This window comes from Pelobates fuscus, chromosome 2, assembly GCF_036172605.1.
Source record: "Pelobates fuscus isolate aPelFus1 chromosome 2, aPelFus1.pri, whole genome shotgun sequence".
In the NCBI taxonomy this organism is placed as follows: Eukaryota; Metazoa; Chordata; class Amphibia; order Anura; family Pelobatidae; genus Pelobates; species Pelobates fuscus.
In genome coordinates this window covers 380,204,888-380,229,262 of record NC_086318.1, presented here as the reverse complement: position 1 = coordinate 380,229,262, position 24,375 = coordinate 380,204,888, and the positions used below count along the sequence as shown (strand labels likewise).

General features: G+C 37.5%; 1 protein-coding gene across 6 annotated transcripts in view; it reads right to left on the bottom strand.

Annotated features, from left to right (window-relative positions):
* EHBP1 (EH domain binding protein 1) overlaps positions 1 to 24,375 on the bottom strand; it is a 358,354-nt gene that overhangs the window by 13,672 nt on the left and 320,307 nt on the right. For all 6 annotated transcript variants that reach the window (XM_063443756.1, XM_063443760.1, XM_063443758.1 and 3 more), the window contains 2 exons: positions 13,544 to 13,643; positions 11,736 to 11,809 (listed from right to left, as the gene is read on the bottom strand). In XM_063443756.1, the coding sequence (XP_063299826.1) occupies positions 11,736 to 11,809; positions 13,544 to 13,643 (174 nt within the window). The remainder of the gene's footprint in view (positions 1 to 11,735; positions 11,810 to 13,543; positions 13,644 to 24,375) is intronic.

Genomic DNA, 24,375 nt, shown 5'->3' with positions numbered 1-24,375 from the left:
TTCTCTAACTGCAAACTGAAAATCTCTCACATTTTGAGTTAAAGGTTCAGCACCAAATAGAACCTTTATACCCTCGTCTCTAGTCTATTCCGAACGACAGAATAAACTCTGCCAGTGATATGTATGACAAACATGTTCGAAAACACCTGTAGGAGGTTTTTTTTCCTCTCTCACTAGGAAATGCACCTAGGAATGCAATATTATGCTAGCACAGGTAATGAAAAATACTTAAAAACAATAACTTTTTTAAAAACTGGAAAAAAAAAATTCCCCAAAGGATGGTTTGTTTCTGTGTATTAACCCTTGGCTGCAGAGCAATATATATCGCAGATGGCTAAGACATGAAGAGGGCTAAACGGACACTCCCAAACCCCCCCCAGTCAAGTGCCCTTTTGCTCAGCCAGACTGCAGGAGCTTGTAACTGTCCATCAACTGGCAGGCTACTCCTCCCCCCTCATTAGGAAGGTAAATAATGGAGAGAGGGAGAAGTGGGTGATGAGAGAGATAGCAGAACAAATGAGGACCACAAGGGAAACAGGACCCTAGCTTTACAAAAAAAAAAAAAAATCCATAGCCACTGACTTCAGCAGTGTCCTTTCCCCCCATGCGCTTTCCAAAAAGCAGAGCAAAGACTGTGGGCAATCCTTTTGGATTAGTCGCTTCTCTCTCCATTGCCCAGGGCAATCATGTTAAAACTCACATGGCTGGTGCTTATTTAGATAAAGCCAACAATGCACACCACTGGTTACCATGTGAATCTTCACAAACCACACAAGAATGTGCTGGTTCAAATCCCCCTGACCCTCCTCCAGAGGCAAATTTATTCAAGGCAGCACAGTACTCAGTAGCTCTCTGAAAGCAAGTGCCGCTAGTGGGATTTCAACCTTGCATCTACACATTAGAAATGAGATGCAGCATCATGGCAGGGAGGAAAGCTGCTGGTTACAATGACTTCTCAGTTTGGCGTTTTCCTTTTGTACGTGCAGTTAAAAAGTTATGTTCTTCTTCTAAATCTCCAATGGCTCACTATACAAATCACAGAGATTGAAATGCCTTGCTCTATTAAACTTGGTGGGAAGAGAAATCTATATTACATGTACACAGAGACGCATAGTATAAATGCAGCGAGAAAGAGACATCGGGCGTTATCATCTGTTTAAAACATGTCATTTCCCTTTAAAATTACACTGTAGAACCCAGACATACAGTAGAGATAATTAAACATAAATTGGGGGAAAAAAATAATAAACATTTCCTTTAAACAAAGGTCTTTCTTCCAGGTTTTTTTGCTCAGTGGAGAATTAATTAATAGGAATATTTGCCCCCCCTTCCTTCTTTTAATGCACTGTGCTGTAGTAGTTTTGGTGCTTTGAATCTCCTGGCGCCATCCTATAGTAAAAACCTTTAATGGTGTTCATCCAATGAATCACAAGCTGGTATAACGCAAAAGTGTAACCTTTATCAAGTAGTACTTGTAGCAGCGAAGCACCCAAGCAATTCTGACAAATGTCAAACTTTTCTTAAAATGCCAAGGGACTCTTGGTACTATAACCATTACTGTGTGCTGTAGTGTTTATGGTGTTTATAATACCTCCTAGTATGCACTGCCATTTCCATCTCCACATCCCCAGCCAATCATACCCTTCTCAAGAATCCCATGCCAACATTAATATAGCAATTCACACTCCACTTGATGGAGCATTCTCAAGTCCAGGTATCCTACAAAGCCACCTTTTCTCCCCTCCAAATAGCGCTGTATTTTGAGGTTGGCGGACCGAGCGATACCTGCTTAAAGATTTACCAGATCTTGGCGCAGTCCTGATACAAGTATCAGTTATAAAGTGTTTCAATGGTGTCTCCCTGTCAGGTGCTCAATTTGTAAAATGAGTCCAGGCGGTCCCCAGAAATCCTCAAGTCCGGCTGAAAAGCACAGTAAACACACACTAGCACACATGCACTGACACACACAATGAAACAGTCCAGGAGCCTGCCTGAAGCACTGTCCTCAATCCCTGATGGTCCTCTGTTGGTGACAGGATTCCACTCCTCCATGATTCTCTGGTGGTCCAGTGGTATATGTGATGCTCTGCACCCCATGATGACATTCTCTATCATATACGCCCCCTACATTTCTAAATCAACAATTAAGCGCCGGAGCTGTGAGGGAGAGGATATGAGGGTGGATTTCAGCAGGAGGTGCAAAGGGTCACCAATGGACCATCAAAGGAATCAGAAGAGTGATTCCGTCGATGAAGGTTTGCAAATAAAGTAAGCTGCCTGCTGCTGCCCTACCTTCTGCTACCATTTCTCATGGGCCTCCCTGATAGGCAGAACTCCAAGGCCTGCTTGCAGTCATGACCCTGGTAGTTCGCCCACTGGGAAAGATGCAGGTCTTTGGCATAGTGCAGGGGCCTGCATTGAGCATACTTGTATTTTAGTGGGGATATGTAGGTGAGGGCTGTGTTATGGAGAGATTTGTAAGCAAGCACCATAATTTTAAATAGAGTCCTATATCTTATGGGAAGCCAAATGAGTTCTGTGCAGTTCTGTGGCAAGATAACTTAACTCAGACTGTGAGACAGAAAGAGATATTCTGATCAGATAAGCCTGCAAAAACGCTAAGGAACGCAGAGATGTGTCTGCACGGATGAGATGAGAGTTGGTCAACAAAACAAACCTTTATATCAATGTATCAATAAAGGAAATGGGAATACAACAATTATGTAAAAAAGCCAAATATTTAGACTAGGGCTGCTAAAATTAAACATTAGCATATAGGACAAGGCATAAAGGTGAGAAAATCTGCCCAGGTTACATAGAGTGTGGTTAAAAGAGCTTGCTTAAAAAAATAAAAAATAAAAAAATAAAAATAAAAATAAATAAATAAATAAAAGACACTGTAAGCAAAATAGCCATTATAGATCATTGTAGTAAGGCAGGTGTGCCCCAAAGGTAGATCACCAGATGTTGTAGAAGTACAACACCCATGATGCTTTGCGTGTCTTTGCATGCCTTCAGAATGACAAGGCATCATGGAAGTTGTAGTTCTAAAACATCTGGGGGTCTACCTTTTTTGCACCCCTGTTGTAGTGGATAATGGGGCAAAAAATCAGCGAGTGCCTTTGAAGTGAAGTTAGTGGACCTATGATTAATTATGATCTCGTTCCCTGGTCAATTTTAGGTACTGCCGACACCGTGCATGGTGTTAGGGCTGGTGTTTGATGGACACATTTCCACAATATCTAGAGAGATTTAAACTGGCACTGCTCCATCTCTGTTGCTTAATGCCACTATTAATGGCCACTGACATCAGCCGTACAGTTACTGATAAGAAGCAGCTACTTTCAAACACTGGAGATCCTGACAGGCAGTTGTGGTTCATTATGTATCATCATAGCCTGGGCTGAATTTCCAGCCATATTATGTTGTGTGGCTTTCCTGCGTAATGAGAATATTCTAACAGAGATTTCAACCTGGTATCTCCTAATCTGCTGTTACATCTCTCACAATGCTTTGACAGGGAATACACTTATTTCCCTTACTAAAGTTCTGTGCCATTATACCCCACTGCCTCTAGCATCTAAGCTCATTTAAGCAGGGCCCTCAACCCCCACTGTTCCTGTGCATCCAACTCATCTGGTTACATATATACGTGTCTGTTAGACCTCCCATAGTACAGCGCTGTGGAAGTTGCTGGCGCTTCATAAATAATAATAATCATATTAATGGCAACAGTAGGTCGCAAAATCACAGTGTCCTAGAATAGCACTGACCCAAAGTGGTTGTATGGAATTATGGGAGGTAAGCATTGCTCAATAGACTCTGGCTGCAACCACGTGGCTAGGATATCCCAGGTCGCTAGAGAGGATACCTAAACCAGTTTTAACAGCTCAAAGAATCCAATTAGAGGTTTACCTAGACTTGTTTCCAATCAAAAAGGAAAAAACACTCAAATGTCTTTCGTTCATGAGAGTCTTTGAAATTCCCTTTAAGAACTTTAATCCTGAGGTTTTTGATGGAGTGATCAGTCTGGGTTAAGTGATGACCAACAGGGGTACAATATATATATATATATATTACATTGGAATCAATTCAATGTACACAACGAATTCTAAGCATAAGTTATATTCCTCTGCCTAGATCAACGTAAAAATCCATTGGACAATTTACATTTAACCTGATGACTATCGTAATGTCGCTTCTGTTATAACGTGTTAAATAAATACAAAATACATTGCAGATGTCTAATCGCTCCGGCGCGCACTCTTATTTACAGTGCCATCACTCCTGTACAGCATTTTAACATTCAGCTTTTTGACAGCAGTAACGCTTATAAAAATGTGTGATGTTTATCTCTTCCAAATAATATGCCTGACAACAACCCTGCAGAGGCTGTGCATGCAGGGAAAGATTACATAAAAAGAACCTTGGAATGTTTCAAATTATACCCTCTAAATCTGAGGCAGTCTGTTTATGCAAAGTTTTTAGAAAAGACCCTCAATGCACAAACAAATGTACCAAAATGACATGGAAATATAAGTCAGGAGATTCAATCATTCGCTGGCACCTTGACTGGCAAATGGGTAGTTGGCCTGGCTTAGTCGGTTTCTGAGGGCAACCTTTGTAACTTTCAATCAGTGTGAAACCCACACAAACGTGCCATTAATAGTAGAGAACACTACACCGTCAAGAATCAGAGAGCAATACCTGGGGAGCGCGGAAACATAGGGCACGCAGGAGAAGGAGTCGCAAATGCATCAAAGTGGTTTAAAAGGTTCATTCATGTTATTTCGGGGTGTAGTGTATAAAGTAAAGATAAAATACTGCAAATGTGGTAAATGCCATTGCAATGCAAACCGTTTTAAACTTGTATTACTCCACATTTCTTATAAAGAAACGAAACAAGTTACTCATATTGAGGAAATGGGCTCCAGTTTTGGACTTTAGGAATAAGAGTAAATACGGGTCATTTATTTCATAATAGAGCTGCAGAACAAACTATTTAGAACCTTACACTGAGAGGTAAAACTACATTTTTTGTTTTATTTATGTAAATATACACGTGATTGCAGTTATACTGACTTTTATATTTAGGAAGAAATTTTTTTTCCCTCCGAACTAGGCATTGCGTCAAAATTGTTCTTTTTTGGATTCTAAGAAAAAAAAAAGTATGAGCACAACGGATTAGAAAAATTCCGAACTGCGGCTTTTCCTGCAACAAATCCAACGTGGTGACTAATTGTAAGTTATTATGGCACTAAGGGGCCATTGCCACCCATATATAACAAGCTATGGGTCTATCAATATAAGATAAGAATGCCTTTTGAAAACGGCCATAAAATGCTTCGTCTGATAAAATTGTGAAGCAGGCTGTATTCTCCTAATGACTTGAAGAACTAAGGGAAACAGATCAATCTGAATTTATTTTAAGACAGTACAACTTAAACAACGTAGTCCTATTTTCCTTGGTGTGAAGTTCAAGGGTAAATAAATGCATGATTTAACCTCAATTAATGCTTATCACTAAAGAGATTGCTAGACTGGATTTAGTGCAGGAAAAATTTACTTATTAGAGCAATTAAAATATTTCCTACAGTGTTGTATCTTTTAAAAGGATTGTGATGTCATGCAATTGAAATCCTAAAGGGTTTTGATAAGGTACGCATCACTCCATAATTTAAAATGTCTGTTTTGAGTTTATGACAATTTTCAGGTGTTGCAATGACGTAGAACAGGGGTCGTCAATCTATGGCACAAATGCCATGCATGGTGCACAGTGTGCCTTTATATGGCATTCAAAATGGCTGGACTCAAATGGAACGGTTGGGGAGATCATAGCACTTTGGAGCCTGTGGTCTGCACCTTCAGTGGGTGGGTGACACCACAGGAAAATCTTCCTCGCAACCCAAGGCTTCTCTGTGATTCAGAGTGTTGCTCTTACTCACTTGAACCAGAACGACGGGGCACAAGTGGTCTGCACCCATGGAAGGTATAGACGGCAAAATCCTGCCTTTGACAAATGGTAGGTATGCAAGAGGGAGGAGCCATACAAATGTTTAGTTAAATTATTTAATTAATATTAACATTGACTTCCTCACAAGTGCACTGCAAAGACCTCACCTACATACAATCCCAACACAAGACAGCCACACATATACAACCTACCACCCACAGACAATAGTACAGTCACATCACACATACTACATAGTATTACAAGCAACTACAAACATTTAACATCAGAGCACACCCACACACACATACATAACACAACAGGCAGCTGACAAACACAAAAACACCACAAATAGTAGCACCAACCCCTGACATAGAGCATGGTTGCACTGGTGTCCAGTCTCGTTTTTGACACCTCATTATTCTCACTATAAAACCTACATTTTAGGTCTAAATTGTCAAAATGAAAATATTTTTCAAGCTATTTTGGCCTAAAACTGAATAACATTGATCAACGTATAGTTCTATATCTACCAACATTAGGATGTATGAGGCTGGGATTGGTGCCCATAGAGGCCGACGTCAGTGATCTGAAAAAGGGGCCAGTTTGATAGGTCCCCAACCTACAGGACCTTGCAGAGGGCACTGCTAAAGCAATCAATGCAGGATCCCTAGTGCAAGTGTGTCGAATTATGCATTCACGCTGTGCTGCCTGACGCGGGACCCCAGGGAACATAATCGAGACAGGACCCCAAAAGTGGGTTTGTTGTGCAGACTACTGGGGGGGAAGGAATGTAGTTCACCTAAAAATGTAGGTAACTTTCTCAATGATCGTATCTTACATAGGACCAAGTGCTGACACAGTAATAACTTTTTGGATAAAATAAAGTAGTCGATCACAAAATATGTTTGTGTATCCTTAAAGACTATGTGGTATAGGGTTTATAGGAATACAGATGATAAGACTGGTCATTTTACCAGACATAACGATTTCAAAGCCATTAGTTACATTGCATAGTGTTATACTGAAGAATCATTTGTCTTTGAAGCACTGCAAAGGGATGAACAGAGTTTATTACACGAAAGTGTTAAACCGGACCGTACGAAGTTCATTGCCAATGAACCCCAGTATTAGGGTCATTTGATAATGTGATTTGTTATAGAGGAAGAAGTGGAATGTAGGATAGACTATTTACATTGATATTATCCAGAGGTTCTCATTGTAAAAGCTTCTACTGTGTCACTTGCAATCAGTCCTGCAGCTTGCTGAAAATTAACACTAGTTTTGTAAAGCGCACATCGGGGGATTGCAGCAAAGTCTTATCTTTAGTTCCAGTCAACTAGCAATCCTGAAAGAGTCTGCATCATCATCAGAGCGGGAGATTCTGCCGCTGAACTTAATCAATCTGCGGAATACTGTGGCAGCACCGTGTAACAAAGCTAAGATAGATTTACAAATGGGGTTAAGCTCCTCCACAGGATTACATATTGATTTAAAAAAAATAAAATAAAAAGAAGAAGCTTATCGTATAAGTTAAAATAGGAAAAAAATAAAAATTATAATAATAATAAAAAATATTTAACAAAAAAAACAAACAAATGAAAAAAAAAACTATGCAGAAATTCTTTTATTGGAGTACTCACTTCAAAAACAACTGCCAGGAATCATCATTATCAAGATAAGATTTTGCAGAGGGACATAAAAAAATAAAAATAAAATAAAAAGTAAAAAAGCCGCCCAGAGATAGAAGAATGACATTTACTAAAAGCAAGCAGATATGGGTGTTATTTTAGAAGCCACTGAAGTATGTGACTGGTTAATAAAATACTTGAAATTATATAGAATGTCCTTGATAATTCGCATTAGTTAACTTGGCAGCATTTTCTAGGTCAGGGTGCTGATGACTCTCACTGAAGAAGATTGCGCAGCGGTAAAAGCGTTTAAGCATAAATCGGCGCCCTGTAATGCTACAATACGATGGCATTAAACTCCTTATCACTGTCTGCTAAATTGGACAGAAAGGTATTCTCTTTTCTTGCACTGACTGTTGCTTGTTCATGTGCTAACTGTTTCGGGCTTTAACACTCTAACAGGTTTCTGACTGTACGAGCAGCTGTGGCCATTTAAAGTGGAGAACTTGTCAACGATTAGCGCGTACAACCTTTAGTCAGAGCAGATCTGGCAGTGTGTTGGTAAGCATCTGAGAAGGCAGTGTATGCTCTGAGGACTCTGATCTGATCACCACGGAGTACCCCAATTATGCAAAGATACATTTGTGAGAAATCAGACTACACGCTAACACACAAAATTTTAGTTGACGAATACCAATTTTTGCACCTATAATAATTAGATCAATATATTTTATTTCTAAACAGATTTCCTGCTGATTAAAGACACATTACTGGGAGCATTATTGCTTCTATGTTTATGTCTTTCTGTAGATTGTATTTTTTATATTTGTATTAAGAAGATTAGAAGGTTCTTCTTACAATCATACCTTTGGTAAATACATTTTATATATTTGTTACCTATTGGGGAGCACGTGTGTTGTATATATACTTTTTGTTTTGCCATAACAAAATTAATGAACTCCTAAAAAAATAAATAAAAAAAAAAGGGACATGAAGATAGGAAATAGGGGCAAATAAATCTGTGCCCAAAACAAGCACTGTCCCTCCTAAACAGAGACACATTAGAGGTATGCTGCAGTGGTTCTGGTACAGAAAACGTTTTCTTGGAGTCTCATGTTTTAAGGATTGCTATTTACTTAATATATATTTATAAATGTTATGAGTTGTTACTCTACCCTCCGGCTACCTTTGATTCATTAACATAACAGACCCTGCAAGCCGAGAAAGCAACAGGAGCTTATTCCACACATTTTTTTGTCTTGTTGAATTGAGGAAGCAAAGCTTTAAAAAAAATTAAAAAAAATAATAAATTACATTGCAGGGAATAGGTATGTGCACCATAACCACTGCATGAAAAGCTGAAGTGGATTTTACATTATTCTTGGAGTGCCTCTTTAAAGACGGTAGCAGCCTATCTGTACTATATTGCACAGTTTCTGGATCTGTGGCACCAAGCATCTCACTTAGTATAGCATTTCTTATTAAACATAATTATTTCTAGACGCTAATTGTATTTAACAGGAAATATAGCTAATAGGACTACTTTGTGAATTAAGGCTTGGTTATTAGTTGGCTGGAAAACAACCTGTGACACCAGACTGGAGAAAGGTTGACAAATATTTCCAGAGGTCAAACAAGTTTAAAAAATAATGCAACTGTGACATATAAAAGTGTCACCTTGCTATTTGAAGAATGAAACAAAGTAAAACATTGGAAGTGCCACTTGTGGCTATGTAGCCCCTGGGTCCACTTTGTTAATAATCTGATGCCCCAAAATGTCACCTCAAAGTATAGTGAATCAGCCTATAAATTCCCAGCCATGCCTTGCAGTGTACCCTCTTTGCAGGTGCCATAATAACCTCAGGTGCAGAGTGTACACATTAGTGTGTGTATTATACATAGCCTGCGGTCACATTGATAACATACCTAGAAAGACGACACATAACTAACCCTTGTGCCGCTGAGGGTTTTTAACTATAGCAAATAGTTCCAATATTTTTTACATCCAGGCCTGGATTCAAAGCATTTGGTCCGAAATTCAGCTATCTGGCAGTGTTCGGTCCTGCTGAAATCTGGACTAAATACAGGCCCGTTTGGGGCAGTCTGAATGGCTTTGTATGCAGCCGAATGGTTTTGCCATTCAGTGTGAAGCCATTCGGACTTTTTGATAGCGTACAGTTTGATACTTCTAGATGGTAAAAGGGAGATTTCTTTTAATTTATTTCTATCATCTGGCACAGTGGATGCTAACTTTACACAATGCAGTAATATCAAATCTGCTTTGAATAATACATTTTGGTCACTCGAATCTACTTATTCCAGATATCACAGGCATTAATGGGGAGATGCCTTTTATTTCTTTAGCATGTGTGTTGGTGAAGATAGGTTACTGGCGAGCAACAAAAGCCCTTATATTTCCGATACATCTGTCCGCGGTTCCTGCCTCACGATCGGCAGTGGTGATTCCTTAGCAGGACATGTCTATTGTTGTCGTGAAATTACAATCCAATTCCATTTCTCCTGGTTGTGTCTTAATGCGATAGATGGACTGATTAATATCAAAGCCTGCATGAATTCTCTTACATTTTTTTTTTTCTCCAGCCTTAAGCTGGCACAGAAATCTCCAGACTAATTACAATTGATTTAATATGGATCCAGGTACCTTATCAGGTGAAGAAAGAAATTAACATAGCAAGCCATGGGGTTATGGGGTCAATACAAAACGGTGGACAGTTCCATATTGTTAGGCACTACTCCAGTGTAGCTGGTTTAAACACAGGGACATGATGCTTCATTAAATATATATATATATATATACACACACACACATACATACATATTCCTCTCTGAGGAAGAGAGGAAACTCTTGAAAGCTTGTCTTTTAAATATTATGTTAGTCCGATAAAGGTATCATTGCACACTGCAATACTCTGGTATTTTGGCATCTTGTCTACTGGACTAATACGGCTAATCCAATCTACACTACTATACATATATACATATATAAAACTCACAAACCGTAATCAGGCTGAGATTGCATTGACTGACATTTTGATAATTCTAAAGATCGAGGGTTTATTATCTAATTATGCAGATAATACTTTTTTTTGTCCTATTTATACAAACAATCCCAGTTATCGGATAAGCATTTCATAAATTGCCACTAGATCACATTTTAGCAATCTCTTATATTTTCCTTTGCTGCCATTCTAAAACTCTTGTGTGTCAAATCCCTGCACTCACCGTTTAGAATGCAGTGAGTGGTTCATCTTGCTAAAAAGGATCCTAAAGCGTACGTCACTGTTTACTTTTTTCATCTGAACAGGATGGAACTCACCCCCATGTTATAGACACAATCTATCTAGACGAGCTTTGCACAGCACAACTTTCTAAACTGGCATGCACAGAGTTAAATTTATTCTAAAATGCCCTTTTTATTTTTGGTTTTTAATAACTATCATTTGCTTCTCAAAGTGGATGAAAAAAATAAATGCAGGAAAATGTGAGGAGGTGGCAATTTTCTGAATCCTTGTGTAATATTTATTTTTTTTCCCATTTATTACATACTGTATAAAGCTTTCAGCTTCCATGAAGATCCACAAACTAATTACAATTGATTGAATATGGATCTGGTATTTTATCAGTGAGAGGAGGCAGTGGCCACAGATAGTCTGAGAGGTCAATACACAGCAGATGACATGTTTCAAATATCAGATGCTCCTTGGTAATCAGGGGTTGGAAAGATACAAAAACACACTCATGTCACATTGAACCTACCAGCGGTAAAAAGACGGTCTAATACATATAGTATTACAGATTTTGCCTTATTAATCTGAGATTATTATTAAAAAAAAAAAAAAAAAAAAAATAGAACTCTGCATGAGCAAGTCCAATGGAAGTGAAATATCACTATTTGTTCTGCATTAATCTTCAGAGAAGATAGTTTTTCTAGACTGATAAAGCTCTTATCTATGTAACTATGTTTAATACAGTGTTAAGAAGTAGCTCAGGAAGACTAGATTAAATGATATTTTAGATGTTCCTACTCATTGTTTTATTGTAGAGCTTGTTTGAAGGTCTTATTTTATGCATTTATTTTTCAGGGTTGGAGTTATCCTAAAGGGCTGGAATGTGTTTATGCTAAAAAGTCTTACCTTCTATTGCAAGCATGGCCCGTAACTCTCTGTTCAGTAGTTCAAACCTTCTCTCGAGATCGTGTTCCTTTTCCCTACAGGCAAGTTGAAAAAACCCAAAGTTCATCAATATGTTAATTACTAAATCATTAAACACTTAAACGGAACTTTAGAACACATTGATTTGGGGAACTCATAACTGACTTTTCTCGGCACCACTAAGCTACTGCAAACAAATGATACCCCAATCAGAAGACCACCTTGTCTGACCTGACTCATCAATAAACTGTGGTGCTTTAATTGTCACCAATCGTTGTGGAACTCACCAACCGATAAAAGAGAAATAACGTCTACTGATCAACAATCCCCTCTTCATCTGTAGCCCAGGAATTATTAGAATAAAGTTGATCAACAAGAAGCCTTTAATTCTCATATTTAGATGTTTATGCTGTGTTACAAACAATTAAAGTTAATAATACTTATTACTACATTTATATGTCTTACAGATGCCACAAAGTAAAATGTATTATTAACTGCAATTCCTGGTAGCAAGTGTAAGCTGGTATCTCCTGTCCCACAGCTATTGACAATAGTTACATTATAAACACACACTTTTAAATAAAAAATGTTGTAGATTTAAACAGTTGCTGAAGATTAATAGTATTCTGACATTAGCAAAATGAATGAACAGGTTTCTTTATCTTATTTGACACAATGCTATTTTTGCTACATTACGTTAATTCTTCCATCCACAGCCACACAGACAACTGTCCCATAGATGTAACTTAACTACCGACTAATAGGTTCTCAGATCATTGTTACCATAAGGTTACATGTCTGCTAGGGGCCTATTATGTGACGGCAATTGTGACAGAATGAAAAATAAAAAGCTAACAATGGAAGTAACACAGTATAGCCTTGAGTTTGTTTCATCTAGTTTGCCTCTTGCATCATTCAAAGTAAGTGTCGGATCCTCCTAGAACCAAACAATATCTAGAAATATCCGTCTGCCGCCAATATTACTCAGGGGCAAATATCTATTGAGAGAGACAGCACTCATATCAGACAGAATGGAATGTCGACTACAAACTGACAGCTTCACAACATTCTGGCTGAACAAGAACTGAGCCGTGTTTTCATTTTTTATTGATGAAGGAAAATTTCATGGTTTCAGTTACCAACATCAAGAAAGGGTGGAGACCAGTTACAAAAATGTGGAAAATATCATGGATTAACACTGTAAACTGGGGATATCTAGAGAATTTACAATCCTAACACCAAAATTGGCCTGCTGAAAATACAGCAGAACTGGAGAATTTGTACAATTTTAGCGGAAAGACCCCATCAGTGCATACTGATGAATATCCATTTAGATTTGAAAGCTCATAACCATGGATAACAAAAGTAAACAGAAAAAATGAAAGAAGACATTTAAAAAACAAAAAAAACAAAAAACCCCAACACTTCTCTTTGGAAATATTGACAGGAGCACCGACAGTCTGTGTTATGAAAATATGGGTTTTCTCCATGTTTTTACAACTCCTACTTTGCAAATAAATTTTTGAAGACTATAATTTGTTACATATAACCAATAGTAAAATATTCTGATTATTTGCAGTAAGCAAAGTAATGATTACATTTCGTAAATATTTTAAAATAATAATTACTGTAAGTCAAGTACCGTGCAGAATTTTAAAGAACAAAAATATAAATAAAATAAATTATTTTTTTTTTTTTAATTGGTGTAAAAAAAAAATAAAAAATGTTAAATATGAAACAAAGATCACTGTGAATAAATAACAGATGAATGGAGAGTATCAAATACTTACAGAAGAGAAAGCTGGTTCATCCGTCTGATAAGGGCATTTTTCTTGTTTACGAGCATGAACCACTCCTGCATCATAACTTCCTCTTCCTCGGCATTTCGTCCTGGAAAACAAAATCAAACAGTGACACGTTAGCTACATAAGAAATACACAAACCAACTAATTACCATCCTAAAAGATACATTCTCAAAACAGAGCGTGCTATTTATGTGTCAACATTCTACTGTTGGCCTCTCTAATGAAGCATGGGGGACCTGACACATATGTCAAAATGGAGAAAACATTAGCAAAGACATGTTCTGTTTTCATCTGGCATCACTGTTAACATATGACAAGACAGGTTGAAACATTGCTGTTTATTTTGTACGTTGCACATTAATCACACTTCTGAAAAACAGCTTTAAATCGGTTTATCTCTACTTTAACCAAAACAAAGGAAACAAATTTAAATAAGTCAACGGCTGTTTCAAGAAAGCAGTGAAATGATATGGTGAGAGCAACACCAGACTAAAATACGCCGGCCCTTTCACGACACACCATCAGACTCCAAACATATACACATAGATTGCGCACTAAAGTGGTCAATGCACCTTTAAGCTCAATTAAACCAGTCCTATACACAGAGAAGGAAGAAGGAAGAAGATCGCATTGGGCCCTAAGCAGATTATTAGTTGAGCCTCCCCCCTTCATTCTTATGCAGACATTGTAAATGAGGCCAAGTACCCAGATGGTTGTCATGGTCCTAGTCTGATCCTGGACCCTAGGCAGCCTAGGTCACCTTATGGTCACAAGTCACAGATTTGTATAATGTCTTTATAATTTCCAGCTACAGAATAAGTGAGCATTTAATGAATAGATAATAATGATACATTCCTATAAAAGCTAAAATTTGAATGTGATTTTTAACATGAAGTGAAACCAAGAGACAGAAGCGGTCACATGTAGTGCCCACCAAGAATGTTACATTCTAACAGAATAACAAATTCTTTTTTTCAGTACCATTCTGAAATGCTGATGCAGGTATGTAAGGATCTGCGTGTAATAACACAAATGGAGCAATTTTGTAGCTGGTTAATTAATTAGTAAAAATGCAAAAGAAAAACAAACAAACTAAACGTTGAATACTTGCATCAAAACGCATAATCAAAAAAAGGTAAAACCGATTTAGAATCACAGACGGACCTTTTCTTCTCCTACTGAGTGGTGGTCTAAATTAAAAAGAAAACTAAAAAGAAATGGACACTCCAAAACTATACAAATTACATTAAAAAAAACCAAAAAAAAAAAACGAACTTTATTTGTTTTAAATTAGGGAAGAGCTCCTCTCTTTTCTCAACCTGTTTCTTTCCAAACAAATACAACACATATAAAGCCTTTTGCTCTAGGAACATCTGTATCAACACTCCTTATCAAAGTAAATGAGTACAGAAACACCCCTGCCTGCATCCATCACCACAGGTGGGTAATATACTGAGAGGGAACTCTGAAATATTGTATAGAACAGTACCGCTAAGACACAGTGGGGTTTATTTAAAAAAAAATATAAAGTCGCTCTGCAGCACAATTAGGGTCTGCGTTCATTTACAATATACAGAAATAGGTAGCAGTAATCCAGCAACCGTTCTGTAAATATGTGGAAAAACAATTCATAGGAAAATATGCATGTTATAAGAACACTTTAGGAGCCTACATTTCCTTCTGGCTTTGCCTTTTATTGTATGTAAAGATTTGAGAATAAAAAGATAGCTTTGAATATATTTCCGCATATCACGAAGTGGAAGGGAAAATGGGATCAAATGGATCATGTCCATTGCTTAGGGCTAGCGACCGTGACATCATTTATCTGTAACCCTCATATCTAGCAAAGCTACAAATGCAGTCTTAAAATGCTTATGTTTTAACTTTGGTATGCTAGGCGTGTAAACTTTACATTTAGGGCACAAAGGTAACCATTTTAGCTCTGACTGTAAACTCAAAGCTCAAACAAACTACCAATAATTACTGGAAATCCACAACTTCAGCGAAACCTTGGCTACAAACACCATTTTAAAGCGTGCAATTACTAAATCGGAAAGTTAATAAAATGCCACTTGAATATTGTTTTGAATCGTTCAGCTCTATGAACTGGTGTTTCAAAATCCTCGAATCTAACCTTATGTGAGGCTCATGCAGATTCCATCACACTACACTACCAGATAAAATGATCAGAATGAATACATTACACAACGTGAATGGTTAAACCCATCCTGGAGGCTTAAATGCATTTTGTTTCATTATGAAACACTTTGTTGACAGACATGAAGCCTCAATTATTAAAAAGAAAAAAAAAGAGGGAAAATCATTAAAGGCGTTTAAGGTGTGTATAGTTTATACTCTGCTAGATGTATGACTTTTACGGAAAATGAGAAGAGGACTTTTATTACAGCAGATAATAAGGCAGTTCAAACATTGTCAGGTGGGCAAATCTCTCTTTGGGAGCCCGATATTGTAGTGTGATTTTATCACAGAATTTCACAGCAAGAATCCCAGAGTAATGTTTCTTTAAAATAATAAAAAAAAGTCTCTCTGCTACACTTTAATATACACTTTCTGTATGGAAAGTGACTTGTTCTGCCTACGTGGAATGTTGGGATATATCACTTGTTTGCATTAAGAAAATGTGATTTAAAAAAAGTGACTTAAAGGGACACTATAGTCACAAGAACAACTATATCTTAATGTAGTTGTTCTGGTGTCTACTGCCTGTCCCTGCAGGCATTTTAATGTAAGCAATATATTACTTGTTTACATTACCTGGGACACCTCCAGTGGCAGTCACTCAGACGGCCACTAGAGGTGCTTCTTGATATTCAGCGTCTCCACGCTGTGCATGGAGGCACAATGAACATTCCTCATAGAGATGAATTGATTCAATTAATCTCTATGAGGAGATGCCGGTTAGCGCAACGCCGTTTAGCCACGCATGTGCAACAGTGTCCCAATACTTTCCTATAGAACAGCACTGAATTTGAGATCATCAACTTTGAGCTGGGGACATAAACTGCACTATTAGAACTATAGTGTAAAAAAAAAAAAAAAAAAAAAAAAAAAAGTTAAGTAAATATAGTGAACTGTGTTTTTTTTTTTAAAGCAGCCACAACAGGTATATGAGAGTAACTCAATCTAATCAAGAATTAATATGAATACAAGTGTCATTGAGTGCTAAATAAGCAATATAAAACATAAATGAAACTAGCAATTAAACATACGAAAATACCAACATTTAAAACCTATATCCTCGTTAAGATTGTTTGAGCAGGGCCCTTCTGCACATTATTCTGTCTGTTGATTACTTTATGTCCTAAATCCCTGATGTATAATGGGTAAAGTGCTGTTGAATTAGCTGGCACTATATAAATGCTAATGTGGAATATTATGTGGTTGTGTCAATGCTAATTTGGAATATGTTGGTGGTGTACTAATAATAGTCATTATTAATAATAAGAAGAATAATGCACCATTCAGGCAAACAGTGCACTCATGCGGCTTTGCACATAATGAACCATGACAAATCCATCCAAGACGGATCTATCCTTTACTCATGGGAAGTACAAATTGGGTGGAGCCAAGTAGATAGAGGGAGGAGCTAAACTACCTAATACAGAGTAGTGAGGCTTGACCCAGAGGGCTTACAATCAAATGTTAAACTACGGAATAAATAAGTGCTGGTAAGGTCCAACATATGTCTGAACAATGGTCCAGTTTAATGCAGGTCATTGGGCAAACAAAAACCGCAAGTACCTGATGCAGATATATTTATACATTGAAGAAGATTAGGTCAAGGTAATTGTATTTGTTGTCCACAGTCTGCAGTTCCCTTTCACTGTATGTATGAAACAGCAGGACAGATACCAGACACAGAGTCGGTGCACAAGAAAGGCCGCTGCCTGTTTATACTGAATACATGTGTTATGGGGGTTCGGGGTACCAGCACTCCTGTGAATTGATCTCAGGGGCTCTAGTAGAAAGGATATGGCCAAGTACAGTGGTAACTCCCTGTGTGTGTAAATCTGTACTCACTACAAGCCAACGTCCATCGTTTGTATACAGGGCAGTGATGTTGAGCCAAAAAAAAAAAAAAGAACTTGAAAAAACAAAACAAAATCCAATATCGCCGTCTACTAATCGATGACAGAGGCTGCTGCGGCTAAGCCTTCAACAGCTGCCACTGACCCGCTTGGGAAACAAAACCACCAGCACTGGACTGAATCTCAAAGCAAAGTAGAAGAAACCCACGCTCTACTAAAGGAACATGTCCTGGAGCTTCCTGGATCACTGCCACGTTCAGCTGTCACAGACAACAAAAGGACAACTTCAGGGAAAGATCCAACCTTCCTTAGCTTCTTTAAATGACATAAAATAAAACCCAAACCATATTAGCAGCTACTTCGGCAGCTTCAATCTTTAACATGAAAATGCAAGACACAAACCCCAGCTAATGTTTCCCAGTTGTTAAATGCGTGTAGGTTGAGATGACAATACATTATTATTTTGTTTATTAAAAAAAGTTCTAACATATGCAGCAGCGCTGTACAATAAAGACAAACGTGGAAACAAATGGGCTGGTGTTGGAGAGACATTAAAACCTCAGACATTAAAACAGTCAGATGTCGAATACAATAATAAAAAAAAAAAAAAAAAAAGCACAAATCTATAGCCATCTATAAAAGGTTCAATTAAAATTCAACACAAAGACACAAAACATAGGATTGCTGGGAATCAGTAAAAGGTCCACTTACAGACATGATTTTTTTCTTGCTCATGTTACATCTAGTTTATTCTCCTGGGGTCAGAGTTTATTCTGTTTATACTTTTTTAAGTAGTACAATTTACCTTCATCTTCTTTTACACACTTCTTACGCTTGTTTTTTTTCTGTAATCTATTACAGCTCTCCCGAGCGAGGATATTAAAATTAATTTGCTTATTCTAACTGCTCATACAATACAACCCTCAAAACAAACAATATAAACACACATGTTAAAAAAAAAACGCACAGACAGAGTTGCTGTATAGAATTAACAGGTGATAGGACACACAGCTAGGTCAACATTCCGGTGCCTGAGTAAGATTGTCTGAATTTTTGTGGAATATATTTAAATGATGTGTTAGATTTGTGTACACAGTCATCTGGACAAGATATACATGTAATCTTCAACTGCACTTTTCTTTCTGGTATCGTTAATACCATGCGGATTGCTTACCCCCCCCCCCCCTAATAAATAAATTAAAAAAATAACATCAAGCTTGGCCATATTGCTTTGGTATTAAAATGGTGAGGAAATAAGAAGGGGAAATCCTGCCAGATAATGGTTTGTCAATAACTAATAACAGATAAGAGGAAGGCTCTCAATACTAGACAAACAGATGGTTTCCCTGGACAATACATGGTTTAACAAGCTATTTGCTATATAGTGTACTTAGCCGCTGTGTTAATCAAAATGTATAATCTGTCATCTATGAAAATGTTCTTTCTAGAAAGCCCTAGCTGTAGGATCACAGAGACTGTGGCTTGCTGCATGTTACAATATCCTCTTATACATACAAAGCAATGGTAAAATATACAATTGCAAGATGCGAGAGATATGAAATAAGAATATTTAGCCGAGGAAAAAAGTGGATGTTATTAACCGAGGTTGTACTCTCTTAGCTATATCTATCTGTATGTACAAAATAGAAAATGTTGCACTCACAATGCATAAAAAAAAAAAAAAAAAAAGGAAAAAGGTGTCAACAGTTCTATCGATTGAGTTCTTTACCAGGACTTTATATTATTCACACACACGTGTATATACATATTTACACACACACACACACACACACACACACGACAGCATCAACAGGTCTGTGAAAGGTTGATTTTGACTTGAGTCTTTATTTCAACCGATTTTTATGTAACTGTATGTGTCTGTGTATTATGTCATCTGCCCTTTATTCAGTAATTCAATGGCAGATCATGCTTGGTGGGCGACATCATGTGTTTATTATTGTGCAGAATGCTTGGTTTAACTGCCATCGTACAATGTGGGATTTTAGGTTCATATCTGGGATATTCAAGTCCTGGTCTGCCTAAGTGTATGAGAACCTATGCTCCAAGACCACTGCTGCTGCCATTTTAATTCAGGCCTCTCCCAATATCGATGTGTTTGGAGAGGACCAGAGGGAACATACAACAGCATAATTCTTTCTTACAGCCTGCAAATCACATTACTGGGAGAAGGCTGAATTAACAGTCAGTATATATTTGTATTGCAAGTGGCATTAACACTAACACTTAAAGTGAAATAACAGAAACTAACAGTGAAGCATACATCAATGGAAAATTATGCCATCTTGAGGTCAATGAGATGTAATAAAAAAATGACAGATGATGTCAACCAACAAACAGTCAGGTTTGAAATCATTATCTACATAGTATAAGAACATATCATTTCTACAGGAGTATTCTCAAAATTCCAATGTAATGGCTGCAACATCATCTAATGCTGCCCATTGGAGCACTTCAAGAGGGTTTCTAAATTTCATTTGTAATTTTTGAGAATAAGAAAATCACGTTTTGGCGAAATTTACGTACGTACGTAAGCCAGAAAACTTTTTGAACAAAGCCATGCAAAAGTGGAAAAAAGGTTTTAATGTATTAGTTCTCACTCAGACTTTGATTAAAAAAAAAAAAAAAAAAAAACAAGCGTTACCGTAAAGAATTTCTAATGCAAACAGGGGATCATGGTGCAGTTTCCATGTCTGAACTTTTCTAAATACTGTTAAAGCATCCATGCGAACGTAATCATCTATATATCTATTATTAATGTGCTAATAACGTAATATATTAGATTTATAATGCTTTACCTCGGACACCAAAGAATTCAGCTACAGAATATACCCCATTTATTATTTTAATTAGAATTTCTATTAAGCCATTATAGAAAGGAGATATTTAACAACACGTAATTCCCATACGCAATATTAACAGACAAGAGGTGAAGAAGAAGCCCCTGCTCCAGCAAGGTTACAATCTACAAGATTTTTAAAAATCTACTGGTAGATCAAACAACAAACATTACTTTGTTGCCACGGTCCCTTCCTTGGGGGGCACCGAAAACAAATAGATTAAACACAGATATTAATGTCCGCCATGTTTCTGACAAGGTGCATGTTTTTTTTCTCCCTTTGATTGACACGGCTATAATCTCTCTTCAGGGCACACATGATATTATAACGCTGACGAAGTGACACAGAATCTCCGACAGACAAAAATACGTTCCTCAGCCTACCGATACTCTATTGTTTATTAAAGTAAGAAGAATAAAGTCGAGCATGTACTGGGAGAAATAATTGCAATGTACAGATTAATGCCACACGGCTGTTTTATGAAATTGGGCCTTGCTGCCAAGACATGGGTATCACAAACTTAATACAGTCAACAGAAACTAATTTTGTTAATAAAAAGTAAATTAATGCAATAGTATTGTTGTGGACAAAATAATAGTTTAGTAAAATGCCTATTTACTCTATGTAAAGTAGATGGTGGGAACCGCACTCAATCCCAGCGGCCAAGGGTGCTCCGGATCAGGACCAGCAATCCCAGAATTATACACGAAAGAAGAAAGGACCACAGGCACTCCAAATTGAAACCGTATGCAGATTTCTTAGGAAAAAATGCAACGCCAAGCAACGTTTCGACCAACAAAGGTCTTTTTCAAGACCTTTGTTGGTCGAAACGTTGCTTGGCGTTGCATTTTTTCCTAAGAAATCTGCATACGGTTTCAATTTGGAGTGCCTGTGGTCCTTTCTTCTTTCGTATTTACTCTATGTAATCATGATCAGTATTATTCAGTGACTACTCAAAATGGCCACCAGGAGTCACCCCCTCCATCGACTGACTACCTCATGTTACAAGATGGTGCTGGAATCTGGGGGAGAAATTCATGATAAAAGCAATATCACACCTAGTGGGATGTACATTGAATGCATCACTTAACACCTAACCAATTATTAATGTATTCTTCTCTGTTATCTATAATTATGCATATGATGTATTTCTGCTAAATAAGGTCATGCCGGCCCCCAGAATAAAGCATTCCTGAGTATTTCATCAACCTGGAAACTTGTGTCTGGTGTGAAATTACTTCTGGAAGCGTGCACGCATATACTTATTAATTTGGACAGGGGCAGATACACAAAATTATCAAACACTTGGTTTGGTCCTTATCGGTATAAGTGTAAAACACACCCACACATAATATAATCCTATGAAGACATGGACTATCCATACATATAACACACACTTTGACATTACAAACTGGCAATTATAGGTTTTTGTTGTCTTACAGGATTACTCCAACCCATGCAAAAAAGTTTGTCAGAGCACACAGTGCGTTGGCCACAGACGCTATTATAATCTACCCTTGGAGGCAGAGCAGAAAGTGCGTCCCCTCCCTTTAATCAATCAGAATTTTTTTAAACTCACCCTTTGTCCATCCACCCATCCGTGGTCAGAGTCTGCGCATGCGCTCTGATAGTACAGTCCAATAAGAAACATTTGATTGGACTTTGGATTGACAACGGCGTGATGACAGACGGGGCATGGAAACGAGTAAGGATGGCCTGACCCAGCACTGGGTTCAAGGTAAGTAAAGTTTTATTTTTATTATTTGAAATTAGGAAAAACAAAACAAAAAAAAGATGGTGGACAAAGTAAAGAACATATTGTGAAAAAGGGGTATAGTAACCCATCAACAACAAAAAAAATTTTAAAGTCAAAAGGTTAGTATTCTTGCAATGAAATGTTTATAGTAACAGTGTTATCCAGCACTCTGGAGAAATGTTAGAAATTATATTCTTTAAATTTAATTATCAGAAAAAGAAGAAAAAAAAAACCCGCAGAAAACATTGATTTAGAAAATGTGTTATCTTGCGCAATCCACATGGATAAAAACCCATAGGGACAAAATGCTTTTAAAAAGTCAATCTTATCTTTAACTGTTACTCGTCCTAGTATCTTAACTCGAATAGTCACATAAGTATGTAGCGGGATGTCACTAGGAGGCTGAAGGTGTTAAGTGGAAGCAGTGACATCATTCTCAGGGGGATTGTGGGAGGAAAAAAAGCCAGGCTTTTATAATTACTAAATTGAACCATTACAAATTAATTCAGGCCTTTAATAACTAGTTAAAGACCCCTTCAGCTTTATATGCACCACAAAAAAAATATGAAAGCGGAGATTGCAGTTAACGGTTTCTCATTTCTCCTCTACCCATTTCTTATTTAATCCAATACTAGTAATCCAATTTGTCCATCAGACTTTTAAAGGGCAAGATGAGACATCTTAGATACTTTTCAAAGTACAATACATATTTTTTTTTCTTGTAAATGAATTCAGAATGTTTAATTTTGTTCCCCCACTCAAATGTTCCTCACGCTAATGTGGAAGGAGGAGAGAAAGATGAAGAAAAAAAAAAACAGAAATTTTTAAAAAAAAAACAAGCTGAACATTGTTCAGTGTGATTAAGTACGAGCTCATTAAATAGCTGTCAGTGCCTCACTTTGAATATGCATGAAGCATATAATCAGATCTCGTACCATCACTAGAGTAGAATACGGTAAGCACAAAGGACTGATTTAATTACTTGGAGTAGGCTGTAGTGTTAAAGCAGTTTTGTTACTGGAAAATAAAAGCAGGGTCTGCTTTCTAACTGTTTCGAAAAACAAGGATGGGGGAGAATGACATTTCAGTTCTTCCACAAAACTGGAATCAGGAATAGAAAGGATTTTGAATTTTGTCATCAGTACTTCAAATCTGAATAGTCCCTAACACATGTGTATTGCTCAGTTTTACCACAACCTAAAAGAATCAACATTTCCTTTTTGCTGGTAATTTTCCTTAAGCCTTGTTTTTGTCCTCAAAGTCAAAGCTGTGTATAGAAATCATAAAGCCTGTGTTTTAACTCATTGAATATCTGAGGGTTGCAATAGAATCTTTATAGAATAGAAAAGAAAATTAGATGGTGTATTCCTCTCCCTATAATGTTAAATTAACTATTTAGGTGGCTGCCCCCCCCCTTTATTCCCCTACATTTTTTTTTATTTAACTCACGTTTATTTCACAGCTGTGTGTATCCACCGGCGCTGGTCCCGCCCCTGTTCACGCCTCCTTTGCTGACCTCCTCAGAAGGGATAATCTCAGCCATGGAGGAGGGCCGGGCCAAGTGCTGCCCTGACCAATCAGAATCTCCTCATTAAATCTACGCATCTCTACGGGGCAAGTTCAGCGTCTCCATGCAGAGTGTGGAGCTAACAAGATACAACAAATACAGGGTGTGCTAAGAGATAATAAACAAAAATAATATAAAGAGTCTCTTAAAGTACAGCGAAGACCTGGAGTGTATATTCTTCAGTTCTTGCTTTGAATCCTCAGTGGTAAATATGAAATACAAAAGCAAAAGAGAGACCAATAGTGCAAAACCGTTTTAGGAAAGCCGGATCATGAACATAGAAGTAGAGAAGTGCTAACTCACAATTTAAAGAGCTATGCCCAGCTCTAGGTAAAACAGCATACAGTGGTATTTAATACTCCCCACATGTAGGATATAACTGGACACTTGGAGGTGTATCCTCAAGACTTCTTACAGCATTCCAGATAAGCGTCAGCATATAAAATACATAAAAGGGGGAAAAACCCAATGGTGCAATAACGTAGGTTAACTGCAACTACAGACAACACTGAGGTCCTAAGAGTGCCAACTTACAATTGGGAGAGCTATAACCAGCTCTGAGTAAAACAGCATACAGTGGTATTTAA